The 20582-nt window shown below is 38.6% G+C and overlaps 1 protein-coding gene across 9 annotated transcripts in view; it reads left to right on the forward strand.

Annotated features, from left to right (window-relative positions):
• Ncoa1 (nuclear receptor coactivator 1) overlaps positions 1–20582 on the forward strand; it is a 228032-nt gene that overhangs the window by 169915 nt on the left and 37535 nt on the right. For all 9 annotated transcript variants that reach the window (XM_055626162.1, XM_055626146.1, XM_055626187.1 and 6 more), the window contains 3 exons: positions 7521–7668; positions 8896–10228; positions 14745–14925. In XM_055626162.1, coding sequence (XP_055482137.1) covers positions 7521–7668; positions 8896–10228; positions 14745–14925 — 1662 coding nt within the window. The remainder of the gene's footprint in view (positions 1–7520; positions 7669–8895; positions 10229–14744; positions 14926–20582) is intronic.

Below are 20582 nucleotides of genomic sequence, written 5' to 3' on the forward strand. Positions count from 1 at the left end.
TGAACCCAGAGAGACATGTTCATGTTACAGTGTCTGTTATCAGACAGACAAAAGATGGTCATGTGTATGCATGGGGATGTAAATTAGAGTAGCCGTTAGAAAGGAAAATGTGGTGTTTCTTCAAAAAAATTAAGAACTATCATAGGATTTAGGAATCCCATTTCTGGGTATATAACCAAAGGGAACAAAATCAGTATAATAGAGAGATACCTATATACCACTAGCCAAGATATTGAATCAACTTACGGGCTTATCAGTGGGTAAATGGTCGTTTTGATTTGCATCTCCCTGATGACTAAGGACATTGAGCATTTCTATAAGTGTTTCTCTGCCATTCGATATTCCTCTATTGAGAATTCTCTGATTAGCTCTGTACCCCATTTTTTAATTGTATTACTTGGTTTGTTGGTGTTTAACTTCTTGAGTTCTTTATATATTCTGGATATTAACCCTCTGTCAGATACAGGGTTGATGAAGATCCTTTCCCAATCTGTAGGCTGTCGTTTTGTTCTCATGACAGTGTCCTTTGCTTTACAGAAGCTTTTCAGTTTCATGAGGTCCCATTTATTGATTGTTGCTCTTAGAGCCTGTGCTGTTGGTGTTCTGTTCAGGAAGTTGTCTCCTGTGCCAATGAGTTCCAGGCTGAAGAAAATGTTTATATGTATATAATGTGTATATAGGTATGTATGTATGATATACATTGGCATGCAAACATACGAAGAAATACTATTAAGCCACAAAAAGATGATATGATGATACTCCTATGTTAAACCTGGAGATCATTACATTGAGATAAGTCAGACACAGAAAGGCAAGTACTGTATGCTCTTATGCACATAGTCTAGAAACAGCAGAATGGTGGCTATGAATGGTGGCAGGAAGGGATAGGAAGGGCTGTTGAGATAATGTTGCTCAAACCACAAATTAGGTCCGAGGGATAAGTCTAACAGGTCTACTGTGTGCATGATGATTATAGCTAATGACAATATATTGTTCTTCAGGAATGCAGGAAGTAGACTAGCTGTTAAGTATTCTCACCATGAAAGGGATAATTGCGATTCAGTGAATGTTAATTAGCTAGGTTAGCATTAATTAACCATCTACAATAAATAAGTACTTAAAGATGTCATAATGCATAGGAAAAATGAATATTATTTCATTTGTTGACCTAAATAAATTTAAATTTAGGAGAAAAATTTGCCACTATATCCTTGATTTTGCATAAATTTTTATGGCACTTGATATTTAGACAAGAGAAAATTGTCTTCCATCTGTCATCTTTTTTCCCTTTCCAGTAATTTACTATTTGAAGATGGCAATTGCTATAAAATTTTAATGTTCATTAGCATTTTTGTCCTTAGCATAGTTTTGTGGAGTTTTTGTTGTTTTGGTTTGGTTTTGTTGTTGTTTTTGTTGTTTGTTGGTTTGGGTTTAGGAGTTGGCTTTGGATTTAGGTTTTTTTGGCTGCTTTTGGCCAAGACAACTAATGTTTTATTTGGGCTTGGGGGATAATTTTATGCTAGGAATTAAACCTAGAGCGTCATACTAACTAGGATAGTGCTAACCTATCCCCAGCCTTTTGTTGTTTGTTTTTTGACACAGGCTCTTCTGTAGCCCAGGCTGGTCTCAACCTCTTATGTGGCTGAGAAAGACCTGCTCAAGTGTTGGGGTCACAACAGTAGACTACCACACCAAGCTAATGAAATACTTTCAAAGGATGCTTACTGCTTCATCTTCCAGGGTCACATTTATAAACACGTTCCAGCCAAGAACACATGGGAACACTTGCTTTTGCTTAAACCAGATTGAAGCTGTGGTTCTACCCTGAGACTGGCAAAAGTGGGTTTTAAAACCACCTGGGGAGCTTTCAATTCAGAGAAAGCTGATGCAAGTGGAAATAGCTTGTAGAAGATTTGTAGGTTCTGTTCAGTTCAGGCCAGAACTTTAAAGGAAAATTGAGATGAGGACGCTTCCCAGTGTCCTGAGTGAGGTGGATGCAAGTGGCAGTTGTCAAGTCAGATTTCCAGGCACCAGACTGCCAAGTGAGTCTGTAGCATAAGATGCTTTCTTACAGAGAAATTTGGAAAATATAAAGCTAGGTTTCACAAGGTTTTAACATCTATAACTAGGAAATGATTTTGTGCTTAATTGGGTTGGGTAGATGTTCTATGCTCCTGTTTTACGAGATTCATGACATAGTTAAAGTATTTTAAGTTCCCAGGAGTTCTCCAGTAATGGGGCCTTTTAAACTCAGGGTACTTATTTTTTTCAGAGTGTTTTTTTCTTATAGCACATCCATTAGCAGAGTGCAGTATAGGAAGTGCTGATGTGTATGTATAATTGATTGATAGTGGGTAAGTGGGTGGATGGATGAATCATCCTACAAAGTAGTTTTATGGAAGTTTTGTTTATCTTTATAGTTCTGTAATAGGTCATAATTTCTTATCTTTTAAATGTCCCTGATGTATAATTACATGAAAAAGTAGGCCAAGAAAGTATAGCATATATGGTATAATCTCACTCATGTCTGTCTTTCCGATTCTATATTAATAAAATGTTAATTTCATCTCAGTGATAGAGCTACAAAAACTCTTATCTCATTCGTTGTTCATCTACCTTAACTTCATGCCATAAAATAAAGCACTGGGAAATGCTAACTCACACCTGTAATTCGAGAGTACGAGAGACTAAGGAAAGAGGCAGGCAGATCTCTGTGAATCTGTGGCCAGCCTGGTCTACAAAGTGAGTCCAGGACAGACAAGACTACACAGAGAAACCCTTCCTTCAAAACAAAACAAAACACACAGAGAGAGACACTAAGCAAAGAGGATTATCATGAGTTTGAGGCCAACCTGGGCTACATAGTTAGTTCCAGGCTTGCCTGGGCTACATAGTTAGTTTCACTCTTGCCTGAGCTACAGAGTGAGATCCTGTCTCAAAAAAAAAAAAAAAAATTGTGTGATTGAGCATGTGTGTGCATGTGTTGCTATAAAACATTAATAGCCTACATTAATAATTATCAAAAATGTTATTTGAGGTTAATGTAGTTAATATCAAGGTTCATGTGACCAAAAATCTTTTTTCTTTTAAACATTATTGAAAATATTTAAAATATTAACTTACTTGCCTCCTGTAAAAATTTTGAGTACCTGAACAGGATTTATTCATTGATAATTTAAAAATCTTAGAATATTCAGGAGGAGGAAAGAAAATGAACATTTATCTACGAGTAATTTTTTTTTTCTTTACCTAATAGCAGTTTTTGGTTTTGGCTTTGGTATGTTTTTTTTTTTTTTCTTTTTTTCTTTTTTTTTTTTTTTGATAGGCATATTTTTTTTAATCTTTTATTTTTTTTTATTAATTACACTTTATTCATTTTGTATCCCCCCATAAACCCCTCCCTCCTCCCCTGCCGATCCCACCCTCCCTCCCCTTTCTGCATGCATGCCACTCCCCAAGTCCACTGATAGGGGAGGTCCTCCTCTCCTTCTTTCTGATCTTAGTCTATCAGTTCTCATCAAAAGTGGCTGCATTGTCCTCTACTGTGGCCTGGTAAGGCTGCTCCCCCCTCAGGGGAAGGTGATCAACGAGCAGGCCAATCAGATTATGTCAGAGGCAGTCCCTGTTCCCATTACTATGTAACCCACTTGGACACTGAACTGCCATGGGCTACACCTGTGCAGGGGTTTTTTTTTCATTGTTGTTGTTTAGTTCTCTTTCCTCTTCTTTTGTCTTTATTCTTTTTATGGGAAACACTAAATAGGGCAGGTGCTGCCTACACATTTCCTACCTGTCCAGTTAGTTGGCATTGGTAAAGCAGGCCTGGTGCAGGCCATTTCAGTGCCTAATTAGGAAGGATCACACGCTTAAATAGCTATACTTTTACAGTTGCTCTGACCAACGAAGTATTAATATATTTTAATTTTTTCTTGTTTTTGCTTGGTTGAGGCCTTTTCTAAGAAGAAATGAAACAAGGCAAAGACAACTGTCAAGTTAAAGAGTTAGCATCTTTAACATGATGACATCTGAAGACTTTCCAGATGTCATCAATACTCCTTTAGCTATAGCTCTTCCTGCTAAATGTTTGAAGTATTTAGAAATAGACACACAAGTTAAGAATTACGCTGGGATTAATCACACACCTGGGTATGTGTAACTTAGCACTCAGGAGGCTGAGGAAGGAGGAGAGAGAGTTTGAGGCCAGCTTGAGCTAAGTCGTAAGGTCCTGTCTCAGAACAAATTAAAAAAAAAAAAAAACAAAAAAACAAAAAACGAAGCCAGAGACCAAAATATTTGCTGAATAGCTGGCAAAAACTGATTAGAAACAAGGCCAGGAGACCCGGGATGAAAATGGAATTCCAAACCTAACCTTGAAATCCACCTAAAAGGAAGTTGTGGAATACAGAATAAATGTTTATTCCACATCTGTAGTGAGTTATAGCTACCTTGCCTTTAATCCAAAATATCAGTAGTGTAATACACACCCTGGAAGGCATCCACATAAAAGTTGTTTAAGAGTTGAGTAAGTGGATGTGATTTGGGCCATTTGCTCTAGAAACTGCTCTCTTTCCTGGGCATGCAGGAATTAGTCATTCAAACCCTGCTATATACAGTGCCCACACTAGCTACTACCTCATAACATCACCAGCTCCATTTTGTGGTAAACAAACTGGCAGTGGGCAGTGTCAGAAGGTCATGCATGAGTCTGACTCCTTTCCTTGTTCATTTACTTCCTGTTTACCATCTGCACATTTGAACAAGCAGTATCAGAATTCTAGTTAACTAGAGTCACGTTTTCATTAGTTAAGTTTTAAGAACTAGGGGTTTTATAGCTCAAAGTTAGAGTGCTTGCTCAGCATGTTTGAAGTCTGAACTGGATCCCCATTACTGGGGAGAAAAGAAAGGAAGTTTTGCTCTATCATATAATTACCTTTTTTTCATGTTTCAAAGAATACTTTCAATGGATTATAATCCATACATTATCTTCTTTAATAACCTAACTTCAAAACTTTAAGTTTTGAACTTAAACAGAAGTTTAATTTAGTACTTAAATTTTTTTTAAAATTTCAATTTTTTTTTACAAATTTAGCTACAATCTTACAAGTTAATGCAGCATAATTAACCAAAAATTCTATTTCTATAATCCATATTAAAGATCCTACGGTTCCCGTGTTACCCCGAGTTTCCGGTTGTTTCTCATTTACAATTGATGATCAATAAGGAATTTCCTCTCAATTAATTTCCTTTATAAAATTAAGTCTTTATTCCTATAAGAATAAAAACATAAATTGAACTGGAGAGATGGCTCAGTGGTTAAGAGCACTGTCTGCTCTTCCAAAGGACCAGGGTTCAATTCCCAGCGCCCACATGGCAGCTCATAACTGTCTGTAACCCAAATTCCAAAGGATGACACTTTCAGACTGAATAAAATGAAATAAAATAAATAAAATAAAATAAAATTATTTTTAAAAAAGTATGAATTGAGGGATAAGTGTTTGGAAACATAACTAAAACTGAAAATCTGTTCTTTAGAAAGAGTTATGGCATCCAATCACATACCTGTATTAACCTAGTTACATAAACTTTAGACTGAAGATCAGTCAGCCAGCACTTCCTTACAGGTTGGCTTTATGGCAGAGCATAGTGTAAAGGTCAGTGGAGACTACAAAACAAGGCAGGTAGAACATCAGCCGTATACTAGCTAATGAAGAATGGTTTGAAAAAAGGCACTTGGAAGGACATTTAGGAGGAAGGAATAATGTTGAAAATGAAAGAAGTCGGTATTATAGTCACCTGTTCATGTGGGTATCAGGGACTAACTGTGGGTAATGTGACTGAGAAAGTGAATTTTACATTAGCTTCAATTTCAAATGAACATTTATAGGCTAGTGATGCTGTGTTGAGCAGTGCAGCTTTGTAAAGTAGTTAGTGTTTCTCATGTAATGAGAAGATCTGGAAAATGAACAAGATCAATGTGTAAAATGGAGTAAGTAAAACCATGTAAGATTTGTTTTCTACTCAGCCCTTTAGAGTCTTGATAATTTATTGTATATTGCCACTTTTCTGTTGAAGTTGTGATTTTTCTAAATATATTATTCAAAGATATAAACAGTTTGGATTATTAACATAATTTTAGGACTGACTGTAGCCAAAATTTTTCTTATACCCTCCCACAGAAATTATCAGTGTCCAGTAAAGATTCTTTTGATCCTTTATTATCTTATTAAATAGTGAGGTTCTCCAGGCACTGCATGTGGCAAACATGGCAGTGACTTGGATGAAAGTGCAGAGTGTCTGTACTTAGGCAGATTAATCATCCTTCTGACCTACAACAGACTCCACCTTCTCAGCTAGGGCTAGACACTTGAGATAAAAGAGAATATGTCCTCTCTTATCTTGAGTAGTATGGAGTTTGAAAAATATTAATTGGTTTTTAATCTCTCCTATGTGATATTTAAGCTGTAATTGAGCAGGCATGCTGGCACAGGTTTTTTTTTTGCATGGTACTTAGCAGGCTTAGGCAAGAAAAATATAAGTTTGAGGCTAACCTGGGCCATAGGGCAAGTTCTGGGCTAGCCTGGGCTATATACAGAGACTTCATCTCAAAAAATAAAATGTCTTCAAAACATTTCTTACAAGCTAAACTTTAACAGGAATTTGTGATAGTAGTTTTCATACTTCAGTGAGTTTGATCTTTTTTTAGTCTTTCTATTGCCAAGTCTAGTAAGCCTTAACATAGAATTTTATGGTGTTACTAAAACATCAATGACATTTCAGTCCTTCAGCCTTGGATAATCTCTATGTATTTCACAAGCACTTACCTCAGTGGTTAGAGTCTTGCCTACTGTTTAAGATGAAAATTAAGTGATACTGTTTCTAAAGCAATTTAACTGGCAGCCTAGGTTTTGTTCCTTACTAGTAATCATTGGTTTTATCTTAATTTGCTTATTAAGCTTCATAAATTATGTTAAAAATAATATAGATATATATAATAATTTTTCAGATGGGACCTGAGGGATTCACTTTCCTCAGTAAATAAAGAATTCTGCAAACCACTTAAAAGAGAAAGGGTGAATTTTATGGTATATGAATTATATATCAGTAGAGCTATAATTTAAACCGTCAGCCAGCCAAAGATAATAAAAGAAAACTTGTTAAAGATGCACTGAAGGCAAAAGGCAGAAAAGTACTTCTAGTATTTTGAGTGGAGACTTAATAAATTTGAATAACTTTCCCATTACAGAGAAAGATTTAAGATTTTACTAGGTCGATGTTTGTCACAGGCCTAATTTATGTCAGGAGGCAGCCATTCAAATTAGACTGTTAAAACCTGTCAAGTGGTATATTTTAACTGGGATCCCCCTTCCCCAAATCTCTGAACTGTTCTTTGAGTTAGAGCAGACAGCAATTGGGAGGGCATATTCAGTGAAGTTCTTGGTAGACATTAGACCTGGTGATTCTCCTTTACCCAGTGTTCAAGTGTCAGAATTTTAACTAGGTTTTTCTTTTGTTTGAAACAGTGATGACCCGTGGCACTGCCTCCAGCCCATCCTATAGATTCATATTGAATGATGGGACAATGCTTAGCGCCCACACCAAGTGTAAACTTTGCTACCCTCAAAGTCCTGACATGCAGCCTTTCATCATGGGGATTCATATCATCGACAGGTACTATTTATTTGGAGAGAAATTCTAAGTTAGCCTAAGAATAGTACGATGAGTATATCCATAATTAATATTAACTAGTAGTATATCCACACTGGGTTTTACAGTTTTGTTACCAAATAGCTTTGTTGTTCATAAAAAAGACAGGAAAGGTGGGACTGAAAAAAATATTTTTTAGGTGGTAAAACAAAATGGTACCTAAAATTTACAACATTCTACATAAGCACTTACAGCCTCAGAAGAGACCTCAGAGTTTATAGCATTGTTATTTTATTTTTAATGGTACTTTATTAGTACATTTATGGTCCTTGAGTTCACGTTGACAGTTTATTGTAGAAGCTTTACTCATTAAGCTCTGGACTTGAAGTCTTTCAATATTGCTTCTAATTTGTTCCCTACCTCTAAGTAAGGTACTGATATACATAGAAAATTCATGAAATTATTCTTTTATGCTGTTATTTGTTGAAATGCCCTAAGTTATGTCTGTAAAACTTAACATTAAAAACAAGGACATTTCCCCTCACTTCATCTTTTTTCCATCTGATGTTTTGCATATTGGAACATGGTAATACCAGTCACAAATCTGTTGTCATAGTTACACATTGGAGTAAAGAACTCCATAAAACCTGAGTTCAGTAGTCTGACTTTTTCTAGTTTTAGTTGAAATTTTTCTTGTGAGTGGAATTAGCACAGTTCTTTTTTCATATTGTGATTCCTCTTTCAAAACATCTGCTATGTCTGCATATCACCCTTTTTAATTTTTGCATCAGTGAAACAGTATTTTCCTTACCCAGTCTTCCTCTTTGGAGTTGAAATACTTAAAAGCTATAACAGGGGAATCATAAATAAAGTGCTTTCTAAATAAAGGTGTGGGGAGTTTCTCTTTCAAATTAAATTATTACCGCAATAATAATTGTTTATATTAATTTTAGAAAAGTTTACTAGTATATCTAGTGCATATTTTCCCAACACCAAGAGAGATTTCTTTTTCACACCACTGAACTGTCAGTGATTTAAGAGTCTATAGGTGCCATTTCCTAGGAAGTGGTGCTGCCCTTTCACAGTGGTAATGGCAGGTCCCTGGTTTCCTTAATTTAGGGCGATACAGAAACTCTCCACTTGATAGTTTGGAACATTAATGAGGCTAATGGCCTTTCTTATAATATCATCATGAAAATATAATAAAAACAAATTAAAATGATTGAATAATAATGTGTTTTTCTCCCCTAGGGAGCACAGTGGGCTTTCTCCTCAAGATGACACTAACTCTGGAATGTCAATCCCCCGAATAACCCCCTCAGTCAATCCTGGTATCTCTCCAGCCCATGGTGTTACCCGCTCACCCACATTGCCACCGTCCAACAACAACAATATGGTCTCTGCCAGAGTAAACCGCCAACAGAGCTCAGACCTTAACAGCGGCAGCAGCCATAGCAATCCTAGCAACAACCAAGGGAATTTTGGATGTTCACCTGGAAATCAGATTGTAGCCAGTGTTGCCTTAAACCAGGGACAGGCCAGTTCCCAGAGCAGTAATCCGTCCTTAAACCTCAATAATTCTCCTATGGAAGGTACAGGAATTTCCCTTGCACAGTTCATGTCTCCGAGGAGACAGGCTAATTCTGGCTTGGCAACAAGGGCCAGAATGTCAAACAATTCATTTCCTCCAAATATTCCAACATTAAGCTCCCCAGTTGGCATTGCTAGTGGTGCCTGTAATAATAATAACCGATCCTATTCAAATATCCCAGTAACATCTTTACAAGGTATGAATGAAGGACCCAATAACTCTGTTGGCTTCTCTGCCGGTTCTCCAGTCCTTAGGCAGATGAGCTCACAGAATTCACCTAGCAGATTAAGTATGCAACCAGCAAAAGCTGAGTCCAAAGATAACAAAGAGATTGCATCCATTTTAAATGAAATGATTCAGTCTGACAACAGCACTAACGATGGCAAACCCCTGGACTCAGGACTTCTGCACAACAATGATAGACTCTCAGATGGAGACAGTAAATACTCTCAAACTAGTCACAAACTAGTACAGCTGTTGACGACAACTGCAGAACAGCAGTTACGGCATGCTGATATAGACACGAGCTGCAAAGATGTACTATCTTGCACCGGCACTTCCAGCTCTGCCTCCGCTAACCCTTCTGGAGGTACTTGCCCCTCTTCCCACAGCTCTCTGACTGAGCGGCATAAAATCCTGCACCGCCTTTTACAGGAGGGCAGCCCCTCAGACATCACCACTTTGTCTGTGGAACCCGAGAAGAAGGACAGTGTGTCAGCTTCTGCCACTGTATCAGTGCCTGGACAAACCCAGGGGAATGCCAGCATAAAACTGGAACTGGATGCTTCAAAGAAAAAAGAGACGAAGGACCATCAGCTCCTGCGATACCTTCTAGACAAAGATGAGAAAGACTTAAGATCAACTCCAAACCTGAGCCTCGATGATGTAAAGGTCAAAGTGGAAAAGAAAGAACAGATGGATCCTTGTAACACAAACCCAACCCCAATGACCAAACCCGCTCCTGAGGAAGTCAAACTGGAGTCCCAGAGCCAGGTGAGTGTCTCCCTGCTTCAGAGCAGGTATTTCTTGTTTCTTCTGTTCTGACTTTTCTGCTCCTGGTGTGGACCTGAATGGACTCTAGTTTGTCTTCTCTTTTCAACACTAAGGAGTTAGTTCAGAGCAGTGGCTCTCAACTTGGGGTTGGCATTCCAGATATCCTGCTTATCATATATTTATATTACAATTCATAACAGTAGAAAAAATATAGTTGAGTAGCAATGAAAATAATTTTAGGTGGGGGTGACCACGACATGAGGAACTGTATTTTAAAGGGTTGCAGCATTCGGAGGGTTGAGAACCACTGGGTTAGAGGTTGAAAAATGGAGTGCACTCAGACATTCCTTCTAAAATTCTAGAGGCTACAACGGTCATGTGGCGTTTTTAAATTATGACCGTTCTTCCTTCTTCTCTTTCTTTCTACTGTTTTTCTGTAGAATCAGAGTTCACATCCTGGGACTGTTTTTGGTATTATCAGTCTTTTAAGTTACGCCATTCTAGGATATATGTGTGGTAACTATAGAATCTGACTATGTAGACAAGGCTAGCCTTAAACTCACAGAGATCCCTCTACCTCTACCTCCTGATTGTTGGGATTAAAGGCTGTGCCCCCACACACAGCATCTTAGGACATTTTAAAATATTCCTTTCCTCATCTTCTCCCAACCTCATATATTAAACTCCATTCTGAAACAGAATCCAGGACTATATGCATTTTAAAAGTTCTCTAAAGGATTCTGGGTAACATCTAATCTGAGGAACCTCTGATATAAATGAAATATGAGAGAAATGTGAGGACATAGGTCAGGTCACCTGGCAAAGGCGTTTTTCTAAGGCCTCTTTCCCTGTCCTCTGCTTCTGGGCATCTTCAGGAGAAGACGGAAACCTAGATACTCTGGGTAGCAGATTGTTGCCTTTACATGGCACGTCCTGTGACAGAAGTAAATGAGAAGAAGCCAGTCATGAGCCTTAGAGACATCTATGTTTAGATGTTGTGGAGCTGCTATGAAATAAGCAGATTTGTTTATTGACTAACTGCTTATAAACTATGACAGGATTTCAGGAAAAGACAGACCTTTCCTTCTAAGAGCTTTCACGTGATGTGGAGGTAGAAAGTCCTTCACCCTTGGATGACACTACATTCACAGTGCAGTTAGGCTCACACTCTCCATTGTGAGACAAGGGTCACACTTAGTATGCCAAGGCCCTTGAGTTTCTTGAAGCAGCTTGGTTTTTTGCACCCTGTCTCTTTGAGCATCTCTCTTCCTTAACATATTCTATGCTTGGGAAGGCCTTTAATTTCCCTGGGCTGAGCTGTGCCCCTCTCTGTATTTTGAGTGTTTTTATTCTTTGTAGATAAAGTTGTGTCTCATGTTTTTAGTACAATAAAACTAACATTTTGTAAGCAGAAAAACAGCTTTAAGTATTAAGTATATTAAAACTATTGACTTTTAAAATTAAATTTTAAAATATCTTTATAAAAGGTGACTGTATATCAGAAATGCTCATATATCTATCTCAGTGTTGTGTGTACACATTTCTGCTGAGTTTATATTGAGAAGTGGAATTATGCAATCCTAAATTGTCCATAAACTCATTTACAAGTGTGTGGTTTTTCTAGTGATTGAGAAATCCTTGTAGTTGTTCTGTAGTCTTGGTAATGCTTGGTATTGTCAGTCTTTTAAATTAAGCCATTGAGGATGTGTGTGTAGTAACCCATGGTTTTAGTAAATGTCCATTGATCATTTGGATATTTTCCTTTGTAAATTGCATAGTCTAGTCACACACGATTTTTTAATGTTCTGTCCTCTATCGGCTTTTTATAAGTGCTCCTCATTTGTTTGAGAGGTGGCCCACCACTGGCTGTATATTTGCAGATGTCCTCTCTGTACTGTGGCTTGTATTTTCATAGTGGTTGGTAGTCTTTTGTTCTTATTACTTTGTTTTGTCTTGTTTATTATGAAGCAAAAATATTTTAATATAGTTGAATTTGTTCATTTTTTTCCTTACACTTAATGCTTCTTGCACATGTGTGATAAAAGACATACTTAAAATTGTTCATAAACCATTACTTATATTAGGCATACATTATATTATATATATGTGTGTATGTGTGTGTGTATCCAGAAATATCCCAAAACTCCATCACAGAAGAATGGAAGATTATAATGTGACAAGTTCACACAAAGGGATATCATTCATAGAGAATGAGGGGACTGCTGCTGCATGTGCCAGCATGTGAGGCATAACTTTGAAAGTACTCAGACACTTAAAATGCATACATGTAAGAAGGGGAGTTAGTATGATGTGGAAAGGATAGGATCTCCACAAGGACCGAACATATCTGGGCACAGGGTCTTTTCTGAGACTGACATTCAACCAAGGACCATGTATGGATATAACCTAGAACCTCTGCTCGGATATAGCCCGTGGTAGCTCAGCAACCAATTGGTTTCCCATAGTGAGGGGAACAAGGACTATTTCTAACAGGAACTCAATGGCTGGCTCTTTGACCTCCCCACCCCACAAGGGAGGAGTAGTCCTGTTAGGCCACAGAGGAGAGCTTTGCAGCCAGTCCTGAAGATACCTGATAAAACAGGGTCAGATGAAAGGGGAGGAGGTCCTCCCCAATCAGTGGACTTGGAAAGGGGTAGGGAGGAGATGAGGGAGGGAGGGTGGGGTTGGGAGGGAATGAGGGAATGGGATACAGCGGGGATACAGAGCTAACAAAATGTAACTAATAAGAAAAATTAAAAAATAAATAAATAAATTTAAATAAAAATGCATACATGTAATTCAGCTTACACAATCCAGAAGGGGAAATTTAGCCTAACAAAATAATGAAACTGAAACAGGTAGACATTTTATGGTAATTAACTAACTCACAGTACTCTTAGTATACCATTATTCTTAAAAAAAAAAAAAAAAAAAAGCCAACTTTCTTTTTATATATAAGCTCAGACATAGACTCTCTGTTCTGTTAAATTTTTAGGTTTTCTGAGATCTTTCAAGTTCGCATACTTTTTAAAAAAATTTTCCACAACCTGATAAGCGAGGGTCAGATAGAAAGGGAGGAGGTCCTCCCCTATCAGGGGACCAGGGAAAGGGTATAAGGGGAGAAGAGGGAGGATGGGTGGGACTGAGAGAAAACAAGGGGGGGCTGCAGTGGGGGACACAAAGCAAATAAATATAAAAATTAAATTAAATTTAAAAAATTTTTTCTCCACAAACTTCTTGTTATATTTTAAAGAGAGATAATCATATAAATGTAAAAGATTACAGAATTTTGAAAACTAGGACAGAAAAACACAAAACATCACAATGCATCATACGACACAAACCACTCTCCTTACCATCAACCACTCACTGTTACATCAATAACAAAAGGATAGGGGTTACATACTACATTAGAAATGTACAATGTCAGTGCATGCCTGTAATCCTAGTACATGGGAGATGAGGGAAAAGGGATTAGGACTTCAAGGTCATCCTCAGCTACAAAGTGAATTTGAAGTTACTTTTTTTTTTTTTAGGCTACTTTATATCTATTTTTTTTTAACTTCCCCCATTTATGTTTATTTCTCTTTGCTTCATAGAATGATAGGTTTGTGATTTATGGAACCCAGTTAGATATGCCTTATGTATATACACCTAGCTGGAGACATTTTGTAGGCTTATCTCAAAAAAATCCTTAGTGAACAGACTCTCTGTGTATACAGACCTGCCTTCAAATATGTAAATCTTACATTTCCTAATCATGTAACTTAAATATAGTCATAGGTATCTTTTTTATTCTTGTTTGTATTTTTTTCTTTTTTATTATCATTTCTTACAATTTAATTTGTATCCCAGCTGTGGCTCCCTCCCTTGTCTCCTCCCAATCCCACCCTCCCTTTGCCTTCTCTCTGTGTGCCCCTCCCCAACCAAGGACCATGCATGGAAAGGACCCAAAACCCCAACTCAGATGTGGCCCATAGAGTCAGTATCCAAGTGGGGTCCCCAGCAAGGGGATCAGGGGCTTTCTCTGGCATGAACTCAGTGGTTGTCTTTATATCTTACCAGCCCAATCTTCCTCTTATACTCACACTTTCTACCAAGCTATATTAGATAAATAATTTTACTCATTCTGTTGTATAGTGATATTATTTAATAGAGTCTAAATTTTCCTCAATAGAATAGATGGATCATGTAATTTCTTTTTGTTGTGGTGGTTTTTTTTTTGTTGTTTTGTTTTGTGTTTCAAGACAAAGTTATTCTGTATAGCCCTGACTATCCTAGAACTCACTCTACAGACCATGGTGGACTTGAACTGAGCAATGTGCCTGCCTCTGCCTCCCAAGTGCTGGGATTGAAGGCATGCACCACCACCTGTAATTCAGTAAAGCTCACTCTTATCTCTTCTTAATTCAGTCTGTTAACAATTGATTTCTAGAATCTAAGTAAACAACTTTCTTCTTCACTCTTTGAAATGAAAACATAAAATGTTTCTTCTAACTTTTGTTTCTCTTCTTAGTTTACAGCTGACCTTGACCAGTTTGATCAGTTACTGCCCACACTGGAGAAGGCAGCGCAGTTGCCAAGCTTGTGTGAGACAGACAGGATGGATGGTGCGGTCGCTGGTGTAAACATCAAGTCAGAGATCCTGCCAGCTTCACTTCAGCCCAATCCTGCCAGATCTGCTCCCAGGCTAAACAGTATGTAACTGTGGGTTAGCCATTTGTCTTGCTCCATTACTGCAGAACCCTTTGTCTATTAGAGGGAAGCATCTTTTCACTATGCCACTCTAAACATTAAACAGTTATCTTTAGGCATAAGAACTTAACCCATCATGCATTTTCCTTTAGATTGGGTCTGATGCATCCCAGAGTAACCTCAAATTCACTTTGTAGCCGAGGATGACCTTGAAGTCCTAATCCCCCTTCCCTCATCGCCCATGTACTAGGATTACAGGCATGCACTGACCTTATACATTTCTAATGTAGTATGTAACCCCTGTCCTTTTGTTATTGATGTAACAGTGAGTGGCTTGTGTTCTTATCCAGAGTACCGATAACAACACTTGGAAATACAGTATTGGTCAGAGCATGTGTTATATATATATATTTCTTGAATATAATATCTTAGAAATTGTAATATACATTTCCTGATAAAATTTTACTTGGCTACTAAAGTTTCTAGCTAGTTTTGCATTAGAGAAACAAATTCATATTTCTTTAACCAGCATTTCCGAAACTTTCTAGATTATAGAATTGCCTTTCTCAAGGAATACAGAGTGCCCCACAGAATGAGTTTTCCATGGAATGTTAGTGTTAAAATATGTCACTAATGTTTTAACCCAGGTTAGCATTCTTCTATCTAAAATAAACTGGTAATATGAAACTTGAAGTTCATGAAATTGAGACTGTAAGTCTATTTTCACACATCAGATTTCAAAATTGGAAAACTCATTGATAATAATTCTGCTGTGTGAGCTTGAAACTAAATGAAAGGAATCGGTCAACTTTTGGAATGTGTCTGCGTTCCCTCCTCTGTACTTACCATCTTTTAATGAGCTCCAGTTTAGATCTTCATGTACTTCATTCTTATTAGAGCTCTTAGATGCCAGGACCCTATTCCTAGAAATTCACCAAGATTTCAGGCAGCTGTAAAGAACACTGAGTTGTCTCATTGACAGATTTGGAGGCAGAATTTCAGTTAGCCAGAGTGCTAAAGGAGAGGTCAGGAGCCTGGATTCAAGCTTCACATTTTCCATTCGTTGACAAAGAAATGAATTTTCTGAGTCTTACTCTTGTTAGGTATGAAGTGAAATTTAAATTATATGACTGAGCCACACTCAGTAGCTTACGCCTATAATTCTAGCACTTGGGAGGTACAGATCAGGGATTCAAGGTCATCCTTAGCTTCATAGTGATGTGGAGACCATCTGGGTTACATGAAACCTGAATTCAAAAGAAAAAAAAAAAAGAATAATAAATGTTTCTAACTGAAACAGAAAGGCTCCAGATGCTGGCCCAGCTGGGAATACAGTAAATTGCAAGACTGAAAGAGATAAAATAAAAATCTGTGTATTGATTGAATAGGATTCCTGTTGCCTTTCCCTGTCAAGAGGAAGAGAATGTGAGGGGTTTTCTCAGGAAACACTAAATGCCCAGAAAGAAGACCTAGGATGTGGAAATATAAAAGAAGAGCCTTCTGCACTGTATGCAAAAGCTATCCTGCCAGATGATCAACAGCAGTGAAGGCTGCTAGACCTGAGAAGATCACTGCCAAGCACAGGAGCACTGACTGAGAAGTCTTAGCTAGGGAACATGGCAGCTTTAATAAAGGTCTGCAGCTTGAAAGGCAGCAGAACAGCCAGGCAGTGGGGGTGCACACCTTTCATCAGGAGACAAAGGCAGGTGGATCTCTCTGAGTTCTAGGCCAGCCTGCTCTACAAAGTGACAGCCAGGAAGAAGGAGGAGGAGAGGAAGAAGAAATAAAAAGAAAAAAAAAGTAGAGAAAGAAAGGGATCAGAAGAAACAAGGTGTGCAGTGAAAGCACACAGTGAGTGCATCAGTACATGGACTAAAGCAACTGGGAAGATAAAGGGCACATTGTCTTGGGAAGGAGAAAAATAATAAGAAAGATCTCTTAGAAATGAGATATACAAATGAAAAAATTAGAAGGCAGAGGCAGGAAGGCCAATCTGGCATATACTGAGTTCTGGCCATCAGGACTACATAGTGAGATTCTGTCTGGAAAAAAACGTACAAGCAAACAAAAACATAGGTGGATAGATGGATGGGTGGGTGAATAAACCAACAGAAAAAAATAATGATGGAAATGTGATAAAAGACCAAAAACAAATGGAAACACAGAAGAAAAAGTTAAAGAAATTGCAAGATCTACTTAAAAGGGCCAGTTATCAGTAAGAATTCCATAAACAAGGAGAAGAAAATAGGAAGGGAAGATAATACCAAACAGAAAATTTCTGGAACTAAATGAGGATATTCTTCTACAGATTTAAAGGCTCCAAGAACTACCTAATCAAAAAGTTTTCATGCCACACCTTGTCATTAAATAATTCTGGATCACTGACATACTCTAAATACTTTTATTTTATGGCCAGGTATGATGGCTCCACCGCCAATCCAAACACTCAGGAGGCAGAGGCAGGGAAATCTCTGAGGCCAGCCTGGTCTACACAGTGAGTTCCAGACCAACCAGGACTACATAATGAGATCCTGTTTTAAAAAAGAAGAGAGAGAGAGAGAGAAAGGAAGGAAAAAAGAAAGAGAAGAGAGGAAAAAATAGAAAGGGATAAGAATTACATGTGGTAAATTGAAGTTTCCCAGAATAGTGTTAGAAGCAGAAGCATTTTAAAGGGCTTCCTACCATTCCAGCAACAGTGGACTGTAGACCAGCTCTTTTCTTAAAAACCCTGGGGTGGGGGTGTAAATAGACATGTGAAACAGTTCTCTTCAGACAGTAGTATGGCACTGTGATCTCTGTGAGAAAGCTGCACTCAAGGCCAGCTCTAGAACCAGCCCAGCTCTTTGCAAGGATTTGTAAGGACTGATTTGATTTTGTTGTTTGGTCTTATTCTGAGGCAATCTTGCTCTGGAGCCTTGCCAATACAAACCAGCCTGGCTCAAACTTACAGCTGTCCCCCTGCCTCTGCCTCCCACCAAGGCTAGACAACCCAGGTTTGTTTTTTGTTTGTTTTGTTTTGAAGACATTTACCAAACCAAATGTAGGTAGGAAGAACCCAAAATGAGGGGGGAGGGAAAAGGCATGTACCATGAACAATGTAAAAGGAAAAAGTGATATCATAGTCAGAATACCTAAAAACAATTAAAACCAGTGATAAACTCTTTAAAACAAAGAAAAACACACATTATCAAATAAACAATGAAGAAAACTACTTATTTCTCTACCCAGTATCTTTTTTTAATTAATTAATTTATTTATTCACTTTACATCCTGATAGTAGCCCCTTCCTCCTCTCCTCCAGGTCCCACCCTCCCTTCTACTTTCCCCATCCCCCCTGCCCTATTTCTCAGATAAGAGGAGCCCACCCACCCCCACCCCTAGCTCATTAAGTTGTATCCGGATTGAGGGCACAGGAAGTCCTCTTCTCTGTGGCCTGTCGAGGCAGCCCGACCAGTGAAGAGTGATCAAAAGGCAGACAACTGAGTCCATGTCAGAGACAGCCCCCTCTTCCCTATAGGTGACCCATATACCCAATATCACTTAAAAAAAAAAAAAAAAAGAAAAAAAAAAAAGGGAAGGATGTAAAAGTGCTGGAAGACAAAAGACAAAACAACTGGCTTTCTGTATCCAGGGTCACTCAGAAATAGGTGAAGTAAAGATAGAAAAAAAATGTCACCAGCAGACTATACTACTCTTCAAAAGAAAGAAAGAAAGAAAATGGAGATGGGAACTTTCATCTGCATGAAATATTGAAGAGAACTAAATGTAAAAGGAAGAGAAAACAAGCCATAGTAACTAAGAGAAAAGAAAGTGCAAAAGTAATATAAAATAAACTATTAAGTTAGAATTCAAGGGCCAGATGGTGATGGTGTACACCTTTAATCCTAGTATTTGGAAGGCGAGGCAGAGCTCTGTGAGTTCAAGGCCAGCCTGGTCTACAGAGCAAGTGTCAGGCCAACCAGGGCTACACAGAGAAACCCTGTCTCAAGAAAACAAAAAAAAAAAAGAAAAAGAAATGGTAAGTGAATAAAATAGCACAATGGAGGAGAGAGCTAGGAAAGAGAAAAAGAAAAAAGTAGAGTTTTAAAAAGCAAAAGAAAGAATGTGAGGAGGGAGAAGATCTTTGTGGTGGTGCTTGCTTGTCATTGAGGGAATGACGGTAGGGAGACATCAGAGCTGGAGAGAGCATGCAGGCAAACATCCACATGCATAAAAGTAAAGTATTTTGAAAGAAGAATTGGAGAAGCTCCTTTCCAGGCCCTCTGTGGCCAGCATGGGTCAGGTCTTGGGTGGTAGTGACACAGCTGGACTCTGTTGTGAGTCCTGCCTGCTCCTGCTGTACAGGGTGGTGCTGCTAGGCACTGAGGACCACTCCTACTTGTTACCTTCATGGCTGCATTCCCTTTAGTGGCTACCCTTCTTTGCATACTGGGATCTACTACTGGCCCTAAAGAGCTTTGTGACCTGGTTAAATTCCCACTGGCTCCAGAGTCTCTTCTCCAGGAGGGCCAATGCCAGTGGGGGTGGGGATGTATCTCTCCAAAGTTTGTCAGAAAACGGAAAAGCAAAGCACTGAGTTCACACTGGAGGGCCTGGACACTCTGCCTGCCGGTGTCAGCTCTGTGAGATCCCACTCAACTCTAGCACGTGCTGAACGGAGGAAGCTGTGAGAATCCAGGGTCTGCATGAGGGTCATTTACTGTAACTACCTTATGGTCCATCGGTTTATGATCTAGGGCTTTTTTTTTTTTCTAAGTTTCTTTCACTATTAAATTTGCTTGCTCTCTCTTGCAGCTATTGACATTACTTTTCACTGTCTCTCAGTTTATACTGGAAGACTTAGCATTTGAAAATTCTGGTAGCTACCATGTTTCTTTAGCTAAAGTAAGAAGCTGCTTCTCCTGGCAGTGAACATAGATTCTAATGGTAGAAGCCTGGTTTCTCAGTTACTAAGGGAATAGAGATCGGTAATAGGGAAACTCCTTTGGCAGCCCTGGCACCCACTTTGGGAGACTCCCTGGACTGAACTTCTCCCATGAGTCACAGATTCACCATCTTAATCCATGGGCACATTCCAGAGTCAGCTGCCTCGGAGCAGAGGTCTGGTGGCAGCTGCTCATTGTCCTTTCATTGTCCCAGCAGCAGCTCATAGCCTGTTTCTGAGCTGTTCGGATGCTCTTCTGAGAAAGCCCATTTAGGAAAAGCTCCTCCCCCGTGTCTTAATTTAGTTGCAGCATCAGTTTGTTTCCATCTGTGCTTTGCCCTTCAGATTCCAAAAGTCTACTCTTCTGCTCATAATTCTTCCTTACTTTCATCCGTGGATTTTTTTCCCCTTTTTATTTTCCTTATTTCACTGATTTTTGTTTTGTTTTGTTTGTTTGGGGCTTTCCTGTTACTGTTCTGAGTAAGGTTCTTGCAGGGTAGGCCATGTTGTCCTCAAGCTCTCAGCCCTGCAGTATCTTTTTGAACTGTCTCCAGACAACTAAATGTTTGATAATCTGTAATGTTATTTTTAACTAAGCTTGTTGATCAAAGAGATAGTGCCAAGGCTGGATTGGCATTGTGATTGCCATGTGAGCATAAGGACCCAGGTTCAATCCCCAACACCCACATAAAAATAAAAGGCTAGTCATGACAGCACACACCTGTAATCCTGGCA

This window comes from Psammomys obesus, unplaced genomic scaffold (assembly GCF_907164565.1).
Source record: "Psammomys obesus unplaced genomic scaffold, mPsaObe1.curated_primary_1811, whole genome shotgun sequence".
In the NCBI taxonomy this organism is placed as follows: Eukaryota; Metazoa; Chordata; class Mammalia; order Rodentia; family Muridae; genus Psammomys; species Psammomys obesus.